At 44.8% G+C, this 13,263-nt stretch overlaps 1 protein-coding gene across 1 annotated transcript in view; it reads right to left on the bottom strand.

The window, feature by feature from the left end:
- The window catches only part of RFX8 (regulatory factor X8), a 79,327-nt gene that overhangs the window by 17,214 nt on the left and 48,850 nt on the right, over positions 1-13,263 (bottom strand). Inside the window, exons 10-12 of the mRNA XM_081264840.1 lie at positions 11,823-11,881; positions 10,226-10,382; positions 862-956 (exon numbers count right to left, since the gene is read on the bottom strand). Coding sequence (XP_081120966.1) covers positions 862-956; positions 10,226-10,382; positions 11,823-11,881 — 311 coding nt within the window. The remainder of the gene's footprint in view (positions 1-861; positions 957-10,225; positions 10,383-11,822; positions 11,882-13,263) is intronic.

Consider the following 13,263-nt stretch of genomic DNA (forward strand, 5'->3'; position numbering starts at 1 on the left):
TTTTCTTTCTTTTTCTTTTTTTTTTTTTTTAGTTGTAGTTGGACACAATATCTTTGTTTATTTACTTATTTTTCTGTGGTGCTGAGGCTTGAACCCAGCACCTCACATGTGCTAGGTGAGTGCTCTACTGCTGAGCCACAACCCTAGCCTGAACCTAGGGTTTCATGCATGTTAGGCAAGTGCTCTGCCACTGAGCTACACCCCCACCCCTTCTCTGAGCTTTTGAAATCAAGTTAGACAGTCTAGTGGGCATGTCTCCAAAACACTCAGACAAACCTGTTCTTCCCACACGGTACCATTGCAGTCTCCACACAGTACCCCTGGGTGCATGTGCTGGCCCACTCACTTACATGTGCACACACACACACACACTTTCCCAAACACGCATGCGCACACACATGTACACACATTCACCCACTTATAAGCTGCACTTATGCACACGTGTACCCCACCACCTGCATGCTCACCCAAACACAAGCTCACATACACACAGGCATACACACACATGTGATGTGCCTCCCACCCCCAACTTGGCTTTGCCAAAGCAGTGTAAGGCCACTTCGCTACACTAACACCCTTGCCACACCACACATTTTGGCTGATAGCTGGAGAACCTGTTTCTCATACCCCCTGGGTATGGACAATACTTCAAAGGCCTTGCACTCATTTGGAACACAAAGGATGAGCTCTGAGGCTGGATTTGTCACCCTCTGTGGTCATCCAGTTGGGAGTCCTGTGGTCAGGTAATGGGTACTGGAGATTATAATTTAGTCAGAACAATCAATGCACATCTTCTTTGTTCTTGTTAAACACACACACACACACACACACACACACACACACACACACACAGTTTTGTACCTGAAAGACAAAGGCTTGGAGATTTGAAGACAGACAATTCAGGAATACACTGAGATCTGTTGATGTTCCCAGCAAAGAAATTAAACAGCTTAAACCTAAAAAGAAACAAAAAGATTGCTCTCAACCCTGCAGGACTCTGTAGGCACCGGTGCCCTAGGTAACCTGAGGGTCGGAGGAATACAGTTCAAAGGGATTTCCCCAGGGCCTCACACTCATTCAGAATACAAAGGACAAGTTCTAAGGCTGGGTTTGTCACCTCATCTAGTCCCCACATTCTGCCGCTTGTTGAAATGGAAAGCAATGTTTTGAAACAATGACTCCACCTGGTAATTACACCGCCCTGTCTTCAGATGAGCTCACTGCACCATGCAGACATGACCTCACCTGTCCATGACATTTTCACAAAGAGGCTAGTTTATGAATGCCATTTTTGGGATGGGGAACATCAAAGCCCAGCACCTGGCCTGGGGTTATGCACTCAATCAGGTGGAGCCTGCAGGAGCCAGTGGGAAGTCCTCCACCTGCACAGACAGCAGGAAGTACAGCTTTTGGCCTTCCCACCTCTCTGAGCACCACTGATCATCCAGCAGTTTAGAAAATCCAGTAGGTGGGTGTGGCCCTGGCTCAGCTTGGTTAAGGTTCCTCTCACCTTGGAAGCATGTGCCTGCCAGGTACCAGAGTCTGTGTGTTGCCTTCTGGCCAAGTTCTGCATGCTCTTTGAAGGACATAAGATGCCAACAGGAGCACCAGATCCCTGGGAAGACCAGCCTGGCAGGCACCTGGCCACCTCATGCCCTCCTGGGGCTCCCTGGGTAGGAAACAGGGTTTAGCTGACCACCTGGGATTTCTGGGGTAGACAGTGCCTTAGGAGGGAAACCTTTTGGGCTCTTACAGAGCTGCTGTCCAGAGCTCTGAAGCCTGCTGGGTTAGACATTAACCTTTCTGATGTCAGGCTGGAAGGAAGGGGGATCCCCAGGGGGACCTGAGAGTTGGGACAGCTAGGACAATAGGGGAAAGGGACACACAAGGGTCAGGATACCCATCCTGTGGGAGGATGGCAGAGGCTATTTGTCAACAACATGTATGCATTCAATACAACTGGTACAACCTTACCAAGGTCAGCCCTGCTTCAAGGTCAAAGACAGAGGGTGGAATAACTTGTAGGTGGTACTTTTGTGTGATTAAGACAACAACTGGTTATGAAATGGTACCATGTGCCAGCTGGTTGGCCCAAGATGAACAAGATGTAGTCGACCCCTGAAAGAGCCCACAGGACTAGGCAGGCAGCTAAATTTCTCTAGAGCTGAGTGTATCAGGAAGGGGTTACGCCGTTGAGGGAGGGGGCACCTAGGGCATCCTGGCAGGGAGCTCCTGAAAGGGCACAAACAGGGGAGCCTGGCACCCATATATCCTGCTGGCAACTGTCATCTGAAGGCCTAGAGATTGGCTCCTGACCCCGTAATCTAGAGACGGGGTCAGGACCATAGTGCAGCCTCCCCCCAAACTTCTCCAGGAACCCTTGAGTCTGGAGGGTCCCTTCTATCACTACATTTGTCCCCAAGAAATGTAACATAATGAATTGACCAGTAGTCCGAGCTCTTTATAGAAGGGAGATTTTTTTTCCTTAAAAAATAATTGTCAGAAAATAAATGGCAAGAATATCCACATGCTTCGTATCACTCTTTTTTTTATTTTTATTGTTGGTTGTTCAAAACATTACATAGTTCTTGATATACCATATTTCACAGTTTGATTCCAGTGGGTTATGAACTCCCATTTTTACCCCGTATACAGATTGCAGAGTCACATCACTTACACTTCCACTGATTTACATATTGCCATTCTAGTGTCTGATGTATTCTGCTGTCTATCCTATTCTCCACTGTCCCCTCACCCCTCCCCTCCCCTCCCCTCCCTTCTTCTCTCTCTACCCCCTCTACTGTAAATCATTTCTTCCACTTGTATTATTCTTCTCTTACCCCTCCTTTCCTCTTATATGTAATTTTGTATAACCCTGAGGATCACCTTCCATTTCCATGCGATTTCCCTTCTCACTCCCTTTCCCTCCCACCTCTCATCCCTGTTTAATGTTGATCTTCTTCTCAAGCTCTTCGTCCCTACCCTGTCCTTGGTTACTCCCCTTATATCAAAGCAGTCATTTGGCATTTGTTTTTTAAGGATTGGCTAGCTTCACTTAGCATAATCTGCTCTAATGCCATCCATTTCCCTCCAAATTCTATGATTTTGTCATTTTTTAATGCAGAGTAATACTCCATTGTGTATAAATGCCACATTTTTTTTATCCATTCATCTATTGAAGGGCATCTAGGTTGGTTCCACAGTCTTGCTATTGTGAATTGTGCTGCTATGAACATCGATGTAGCAGTGTCCCTGTAGCATGCTCTTATTAGGTCTTTAGGGAATAGACCAAGAAGGGGAATAGCTGGGTCAAATGGTGGTTCCATTCCCAGCTTTCCAAGAAATCTCCATACTGCTTTCCTAATTGGCTGCACCAATTTGCAGTCCCACCAACAATGAACAAGTGTACCCTTTTCCCTGCATCCTCTCCAGCACTTGTTGTTGTTTGACTTCATAGTGGCTGCCAATCTTACTGGAGTGAGATGGTATCTTAGGGTGGTTTTGATTTGCATTTCTCTGACTGCTAGTGATGGTGAGCATTTTTTCATGTACTTATTGATTGATTGTATGTCCTCCTCTGAGAAGTGTCTGTTCAGGTCCTTGGCCCATTTGTTGATTGGGTTATTTGTTATCTTATTGTCTAATTTTTTGAGTTCTTTGTATACTCTGGATATTAGGGCTCTATCTGAAGTGTGTGGAGTAAAGATTTGTTCCCAGGATGTAGGCTCCCTGTTTACCTCTCTTATTGTTTCTTTTGCTGAGAAAAAACTTTTTAGTTTGAGTAAGTCCCATTTGTTGATTCTAGTTGTTAACTCTTGTGCTATGGGTGTCCTATTGAGGAATTTGGAGCCCGACCCCACAGTATGTAGATCATAGCCAACTTTTTCTTCTATCAGACGCTGTGTCTCTGATTTAATATCAAGCTCCTTGATCCATTTTGAGTTAACTTTTGTGCATGGCGAGAGAAAGGGATTCGGTTTCATTTTGATGCAAATGAATTTCCAGTTTTCCCAGCACCATTTGTTGAAGATGCTATGCTTCCTCCATTGCATGCTTTTAGCCCCTTTATCAAATATAAGATAGTTGTAGTTTTGTGGATTGGTTACTGTGTCCTCTATTCTGTACCATTGGTCCACCTGCCTGTTTTGGCACCAGTACCATGCTGTTTTTGTTACTATTGCTCTGTAGTATAGTTTGAAGTCTGGTATCGCTATACCGCCTGATTCACACTTCCTGCTTAGCATTGTTTTTGCTATTCTAGGTCTTTTATTATTCCATATGAATTTCATGATTGTTTTATCTATTTCTACAAGAAATGCTGTTGGGATTTTGATTGGCATTGCATTAAACCTATAGAGAACTTTTGGTAATATCGCCATTTTGATGATGTTAGTTCTGCCTATCCATGAACAGGGTATATTTTTCCATCTTCTAAGGTCTTCTTCTATATCTCTCTTTAGGGTTCTGTAGTTTTCATTGTATAAGTCTTTCACCTCTTTTGTTAGGTTGATTCCCAAGTATTTTATTTTTTGGGGGGATATTGTGAATGGAGTAGTTGTCCTCATTTCCGTTTCAGAGGATTTGTCGCTGATATACAGGAATGCCTTTGATTTATGCGTGTTGATTTTATATCCTGCCACTTTGCTGAATTCATTTATTAGCTCTAATAGTTTCTTTGTAGACCCTTTTGGGTCTGCTAGGTATAGAATCATGTCATCTGCAAATAGTGATAATTTAAGTTCTTCTTTTCCTATTTTTATGCCTTTAATTTCTTTCGTCTGTCTAATTGCTCTGGCCAGTGTTTTGAGGACTATGTTGAACAGAAGTGGTGAGAGAGGGCATCCCTGTCTTGTACCAGATTTTAGAGGGAATGCCTTCAATTTTTCTCCATTCAGAATGATGCTGGCCTGTGGCTTATCATAGATTGCTTTTACAATGTTGAGGTATGATCCTGTTATCCCTAATTTTTCTAGAGTTTTGAACATAAAGGGATGCTGTATTTTGTCGAATGCTTTTTCTGCATCTATCGAGATGATCATATGGTTCTTATTTTTAAGTCTATTGATGTGGTGAATAACATTTATTGATTTCCGTATATTGAACCAGCCTTGCATCCCAGGGATGAATCCTACTTGATCATGGTGTATAATTTTTTTGATATGTTTTTGAATCTGATTCGTCAGAATTTTATTGAGGATTTTTGCATCTAGGTTCATTAGAGATATTGGTCTGTAGTTTTCTTTCTTTGAAGTGTCTCTGTCTGGTTTAGGCATCAGGGTGATGTTGGCCTCGTAGAATGTATTTGGAAGTTCTCCCTCTTTTTCTATTTCCTGAAATAGCTTGAAAAGTATTGGTGTTAGTTCCTCTTTAAAGGTTTTGTAAAACTCTGCTGTATATCCATCCGGTCCTGGGCTTTTCTTAGTTGGTAGTCTTTTGATGGTTTCTTCTATTTCCTCTATTGTTATTGGTCTGTTTAGGTTGTCTATATCCTCCTGACTCAATCTGGGCAGATCATATGACTTAAGAAATTTATCGATGCCTTCACTATCTTCTATTTTATTGGAGTATAAGGATTCAAAGTAATTTCTGATTATCTTCTGTATTTCTGAAGTGTCTGTTGTGATATTGCCTTTTTCATCCCGTATGTTAGTAATTTGAGTTCTCTCTCTTCTTCTCTTCCTTAGCATGACTAAGGGTCTGTCAATTTTATTTATTTTTTCAAAGAACCAACTTTTAGTTTTATCAATTTTTTCAATTGTTTCTTTTGTTTCGATTTCATTAATTTCAGCTCTGATTTTAATTATTTCTTGCCTTCTACTTCTTTTGCTGTTGTTTTGCTCTTCTTTTTCTAGGATTTTGAGATGAAGTGTGAGCTCATTTATTTGTTGGTTTTTTCTTTTTTTAAGGAATGAACTCCAAGCAATGAATTTTCCTCTTAGAACTGCTTTCAATGTGTCCCATAGATTCCGATATGTTGTGTCTGTGTTTTCATTTAACTCTAAGAAGTTTTTAATTTCCTCCTTGATGTCTTCTAAAACCCATTGATCATTCAGTAACCTATTGTTCATTCTCCAAGTGATGCATGATTTTTCCTTCCTTCTTTTATCGTTCATTTTCAGTTTCATTCCATTATGATCAGATAAGATGCATGGTATTATCTCTACTCCTTTATATTGTCTAAGAGTTGCCCTGTGACATAATATATGATCTATTTTTGAGAAGGATCCATGTGCTGCTGAGAAAAAAGTGTAACTGCTTGATGTCAGGTGGTATATTCTATATATGTCAATTAAGTCTAGGTTGTTAATTGTGTTATTGAGTTCTATAGTTTCCTTATTTAACTTTTGTTTGGAAAATCTGTCCAGTGGTGAGAGAGGTATGTTGAAGTCTCCCATGATTATTGTATGGTGGTCTATTAGACTCTTGAACTTGAGAAGAGTTTGCTTGACGAACATAGCTGCACCATTGTTTGGGGCATATATATTTATGATTGTTATGTCTTGTTGGTGTATGGTTCCCTTGAGCAGTATGTAGTGTCCCTCTTTATCCCTTTTGATTAACTTTGGCTTGAAATCTATTTTATTAGATATGAGTATGGACACTCCTGCTTGTTTCCGAAGTCCATATGAGTGGTATGATTTTTCCCAACCTTTCACCTTCAGTCTATGTATATCTTTTCCTATCAAATGCGTCTCCTGTAGGCAGCATATTGTTGGGTCTTGTTTTGTGACCCATTCAACTAGCCTGTGTCTCTTAATTGGTGAGTTTAAGCCATTAACATTTAGGGTTATTATTGAGATATGGTTTGTTCTTCCAGCCATATTTGTTTATTAATGTTACTAAACCTGATTTGTTTTCCTCTTTGATTACTTTCCCCCCTTTACTGTCCTACCTCCCACTGTTGGTTTTCAATGTTATTTTCCATTTCCTCTTCCTGTAATGTTTTGCCAAGGATTTTTTGAAGAGATGGTTTTCTAGCTGCAAATTCTTTTAACTTTTGTTTATCGTGGAAGGTTTTAATTTCATCTTCCATCTTGAAGCTCAATTTTGCTGGATACACAATTCTTGTTTGGAACCCATTTTCTTTCAGTGTTTGAAATATGTTATTCCAGGATCTTCTAGCTTTCAGAGTCTGTGTTGAGAGATCAGCTGTTATCCTGATTGGTTTACCCCTAAATGTAATCTGCTTCCTTTCTCTTGTAGCTTTTAAAATTCTCTCCTTATTCTGTATGCTGGGCATCTTCATTATAATGTGTCTAGGTGTGGATCTCTTATGATTTTGCACATTCGGCGTCCTGTAGGCTTCTAGGATTTGGGATTCTGTCTCATTCTTCAAGTCTGGGAAGTTTTCTCGTATTATTTCATTGAATAGATTGTTTATTCCTTTGGTTTGGAGCTCTGTGCCTTCCTTATCCCAATGACTCTTAAGTTTGGTCTTTTAATGTTATCTCATATCTCTTGGATGTTCTGCTCATGGTTTCTTAACTGTCTTGCTGAGCTGTCTATGTTCTTTTCAAGTTGAAATACTTTGTCTTCATTGTCTGATGTTCTATCTTCTAAGTGATCTATTCTGCTGGTAGTATTCTCAATTGAGTTTTTAAGTTGGCTTATTGCTTCCTGCATTTCTAGGATTTCTATTTGTTTGTTTTTTATTACTTCTAACTCCCTGTGAAATTGATCTTTTACTTCCTGGATTTGTTTATGTAGTTCCTTGTCAATGTGATCTTTCATTGTCTGATTTTGCTGTCTCATGTCTTCCTTGAGACTCCAGATCATCTGAAGCATGTATATCCTGAACTCTTTATCTGACATTCCATCTGTTGCAGCTATTACCTCTTCTAGAGTTGAGTTGACCTGCATTGCTTGTGGTCCTTTCTTTCCTTGTCTTTTCATACTGCTCGCGTTTCTTTCTGCTTGGTGAAACTGTTGTGTTTTTGAAATTTTCCCCCTATTTATTTATATTGCTCTTGTATAGTTGGGATATCTCTCTTGTAGGGCGGGTAGTGGCTGTGCTCCTCCTCTAATTAGGGTGATCTGTCTACCACGCTGGTCGGTCGCAGGTCTGCCCACCTTGCGGGCGCGGGTGGCGGCTCTGCTCTGCCCCCACTCCAATTGTGGTGACGTAACTACCACGCCCTCGGGTCATTGGTTCTGATCCGGATGTGGGCGGCAGTTCTGCTCGGCCCCTACTCCAATTGGTGTGACGTGTCTACCACGCTGGCAGGCCTCTAGGCCTGTTCCACCGGTGGGTCGCAGGTCTGCCTACCTTGCGGGCTCGGGCGGCAGTTCTGCTCAGCCCCCACTCCCAGTGGGGGTACCTGACTGCCTCACCAACGGGTCGCTGGGCCTTTTCCGGACACGGGCGGCGGCTCTGCTCCACCCCCGCTCCAACCAGTGTGACGTGACTGCCTCGGTGCTACGTGTCCACCACGCTGGCAGGCTACCGGGCCTGTCCTGCCAGTGGGTCATAGGTCTGCCTACCTTGCAGGCTCAGACGGTGGCTCTGCACAGCCCCTACTCCAAATGGGGTGACTTGGCTACCGCGCCGTCGGGTTGCTGGTCCTGTTCTAGGCGTGGGCAGCTACTCTCTTCGGCCCCAGCTGCAGTTGGGGTGTCGTGATACCATGCCAGCCGGTCACTTGGCCTGCTCTGGGCGCAGGCGGCAGCTCCACTCTGCCCCCCTGGCCCCCACAGCACCCAGCAGGACCCGGACCGAGAAGCAGTCACCGCAGGTTCCGCAACCCTGGGCCAAAGCAGCTTCGGGAGCCAGAACCCGGCCTCTCCGATCCTGGCTCATGCTCCGCTAGGAGCAGGCTCCAAGGAGCGACCCCCGCAGGTTCCCCAGCCCCAGGCCAAAGCAGCTCCGGGAGCCAGAGCCCGGCCGCTCCAAGCTCTCTGAGCTCGGTGCACGCTCCGCTGGGAGCAGGCTCAAAGACATAGTCCCCGCGGGCTCCCCAGCCCCAGGCCAAAACTGTTCCAGGAGTCAGAACCCAGCCGCCCCGAGCTCAGCGCACGCTCCACTTGGAGCTGGCCTCAACACGCAGTCTCCGCAGGTTCCCCAGCCCTGGGCCAAAGCAGTCCTGGGAACCAGAATCTGGCCGCTCAGAGCCCGGCGCACGCCTTGCCAGGAGCGAGCCCCAAGGAGTATTCTCCACTGGTTCTCCAGCCCCGAGCCTGAGCGATCTGTCTGCGAGATGCAGGCAAATACCAGCCTGAAATCACCTGTTCCGTAGCTGAATGAGCTGAGATCAGTAGAAAACAGGGATGATTACATCAGCTCTCCAAGATGGCGGCAGCTGTCCTCCTCCGTGGTCCGACCGGTGTCGAGAACCGAACTGGACCGCTTCTCTCCTCTGTCTCAAAGCCGGAACTCAGCACTAAGCACGGCCATGGCACCACTGGCAGGAGCCCCCAGAATCCGCATCGGTGCACCCCCGCTCCGGCACCTCGCCGCTTCCCAGCGCGCGCCGCAGACTCCAGCTGCGGGGCAATCCGCGGATCAGGCAATGCGACCCTCCGTGCGGAGAAATCGCCCACGCCCGAGCCCCCGCAGCCGAACCTTGCGCGATGGAAATCCGTCCACTAGATTCTGGAGCACCTCAATTTCACTGGAAATTCCCAACAAGATAGCCTTCAGCTGTTTCACCTCGTCTTTCTCCTGAACAGTGACGCAGCACACTGGGGTGATGCACTCCCTTCGCCGCCATCTTCCTCCTATTCTTCGTATCACTCTTATAAACCAGTTCAATATGATAAAATGCACCATTACTAAACTATACCTCATTAAAAATAATATTGAATGCTACTAACAGGGGTGACAGCAGAATCTGGTGGGAAACAGAGTTAACTCAATCCAGTTCAGACAGGGTAGAGAGACATTTGAATCTATATGCATGTACAAGATAGATGCAGAAATTAAGATTTTTTTTTTCCTAAAGAGGATAGTCTGGAAAGGAATATTGTCAAGGGACAATATCAATATGCCATCCTTGTCTAGTCACTCAGCAAACATGCATCAGCACTGATGCCCCCTTTGACACTTGGGGAGGTTCTGGAAGCTCAGAGCTGTGGGGGAATCCCTGGGGTGTTCCTCACCCCTTACAGGAAATGAGCACAGCCAAGAGCCAAGAGCATTCTACCTACGCTAAGAACATCAGAGTGGTGGTCAGGCTGCCCCCAAATAGACACCCAAAGCTCCAATAAAGAAACCAAGGAGAGAGATTACATTTCATTTCTGTGTGGCTCTCCAGCTCCTCTGCATGGCTTGGGTCACTTGCCAGGGCTTTCTTAGAAATATCCAAAGCGCCTTGATTGACAATAGCATGTAGATCTGACTTCAAGATGCTGACTCTCCTGTTATTTTTCAATACCATTCTCATGGTCTAAGGAAAACAGGGCAGTGAAATACTTAGTTGTGCAATTTTACTTTTGTATGACCACCAGCACCCGCCACCATCCACATTATCAAGATTTTACTTTTGAGGAGGAGAAAGAAAAGTGAATTGGGGTATTTCCATTAACACTTAAGTGACACTTCAAATATTCAAATTTCACACGTTCTAGAAGTGCCTTGCTGGAAATCAGCATTTGGAAGGCATGGGGCAGGTGCCCAGGGCTCGAAGGGCACGGCAGCTCTTCTGTTTCTTATTCTTTGCTCCCCAGGCAACAAGCCCAAGCTACTCTAAAGAAGAAAGGGGTAGGTGATTGACACCTTCGAGGGAAGGGTGGGGAGAGCCTCAACCTGCTGCTGAGTCACTGCCAGAGAGACCAGCTCATGATATAAAAGTGCTGCAGAACAGGACAGCCCTGAGGGATTAAGTGGGTAACAACCTCCACCAACTCAGAGTCTAGGGAGAGCTTGGAGCTGGAAGGGTGGGGACAACTCAGCGGAAAACCTACTGAGCTCCTCTGGAGCTGACACTGACTTGAGTAACAGTCCCCACGCTCTGTCCCGATCTGCTGTCCAGGGGATTTCAGAACAGATTCCTAAGTGGCCCATGTGCCAGATGTGGCATTTCGGAGTCACCTCGGGGTGTCCACAGGGCTGGATGCCAAGACTCCCATGGATACCAAAATCGTGGACACTCAAATCTCTTTGCATATAACCTGCGTACCTTCTCCCATATGCCTTAAGTCATCTCTAGATGACTTGTAATGGCTAGTACATTGTAAATGCTACATAAATAGTTGTTATACTGAATCGTTTAGGGAATGATGACAAGAAGAAAAAAGTCTGTTTGTGTTAAGAACAGATATAACCATGGTAAGCCTTCGCATGCTTTCAATTCTGGGTTGAAACCTGCAGACATGAATGCTGACAATATCATCCTCTCTTCATCCCTTCCTCCAGCACTGAAGCTCCATGGTCACCCCCGACCCCCATGAAAAGGCTGAGGAACCTGGCAGCCGATGCACCAAATCCTCAGGGCCATGCACAGGGGTGAAGGGCTCTGTCTGTCAGTTGGTGGTCCCAGGGTCTGCTGTGATACCCTTTGGCTTCTGACACCATCTGGCTTGGGGCAGTACCTGCATGGCCTCCCTCCTGCACCTTTTCAGTGCTGACCTGTTTTCTCTCCTGTGCAGAGAGAGCCGAGGCCAATGGAGCTTTCCAAGGAGGGAAAGAAGGTGGGCTTCTAGCTGAGCAGGACAGGACCCCAGGCCTCCCCAGCCAAGGCCAGCAAGGCCCTCCCATCTGCTCTGCCCAGGGGCAGATGGAAGTGGGTGGAACAGGCAGCAACCACTGTTCTTAGGGGAGACTTGCAGCCTTCTCTTGGCCCTTCAGGAACCCACTTTGTTCCTCCCGTCTCCTTGCTGCAACCTACCTTTGCCATGTTGGAAAGGTATGTCTTTCTTCTGAGTCTTTTGACAAACACAGTGACTTCTGTTAAGAACAACACATATGGTCACTACCAATATGGCACCCTCCAGCTCCCCTGTGCCAGGCCAGGAGGAGGTGCACAGGGTTGAGCATCCAGGCACAGCTATCTAATCTGTTCCTCACCTCCTCTGTCCCCTGGCCCTTTTCCCAGTGGTGAGACTCAAATCTCCATCCATCCCCATGTAAGCCCAGCATCTGACACGGGGGCCACTGTGGTCTGAATGCTGTGTCACCCCCTCCCACACAGTGATGGAATCAGAAAGTGAGGCCTGGTCATGAGGGGGGAGGCCTCCTGGTGGGAGTAGAGATTTTGTAAAAGAGACCCCAGAAAAAAATGGATGGCATTAGAGAAGATCATGCTAAGTGCAGTTAGCCAATCCCAAAAAACAAATGCCAAATGTCTTCTCTGATATAAAGTGGGGTGACTCAAAGTAGGGTAGGAAATCAGAGCATGGGAGGAAGATTACCTCTAGATAGGGAATAGAGGTGGGAGGGAAAGGGAGGGAGAAGGGGAATAGCAAGGATGGTGGAAGGAGACCCTCATCACAATACAAAATACATGGATGAAGATGTGAATTTGGTGTCAACATATACCTTATATATCATCAGAGATATGATAAATTGTGGTATAGCAGAATACAACAGTTACTATTATGGCATTATGTAAAAATGTGGATGTGTAACCGGTGTGATTCTGCAATCTTTGTAATGTTTTGAATAACCAATAAAAAAAATAAAATAAAATAAATAAAAAAATAAAGGTGTATTAAGAATTGTAATGCACTCAGCACCACATACAAACAAAAGATGTTGTGTCTGCCGATAACTAAAAAATAAATATCAAAAAAAAATTTCTCTCTCTTGGGCTGTGGATGTGGCTCAATCGGTAACATGCTCGCCTGGCATGCGCGGGGCACTAGGTTCGATCCTCAGCACTACATAAAAATAAAATAGAGATGTTGTGTCCACCGAAAACTGAAAAATAAAATTTAAAAAAAAAATTTAAAAAAGAATTGTAATGCAAAAAAAATAATAAGAGAGCTCATGTACAATGGCAGAATTTGGCATGAACATACTTTATAAACAGGGTTATGAAAAATTGTGCTGTGAATGGATAATTATGAATGTAATGCATTGCACTATTGTCATGGATGTAAGAAATAAAAAAATAAACATATACAAAGTTAATAAAAAGAGAGAAAGAAGATAAACACATCTCAGTTCAGTCCTCTTTTGATCATTGAAACCACTGATTCCTACAAAATAGGTGGGTAGATGGAAGTGGTTGCCCAAGATTAAGGAAGACTTCCCTGTCTACCTCATTTTCTAGACAGGATGCAGGGATCAGACAGAAGGACCTCTACTAACTCTTGTCTAGACAGACA

Source organism: Spermophilus citellus (assembly GCF_964194105.1).
Source record: "Spermophilus citellus genome assembly, chromosome: 13".
Taxonomy (NCBI): Eukaryota; Metazoa; Chordata; class Mammalia; order Rodentia; family Sciuridae; genus Spermophilus; species Spermophilus citellus.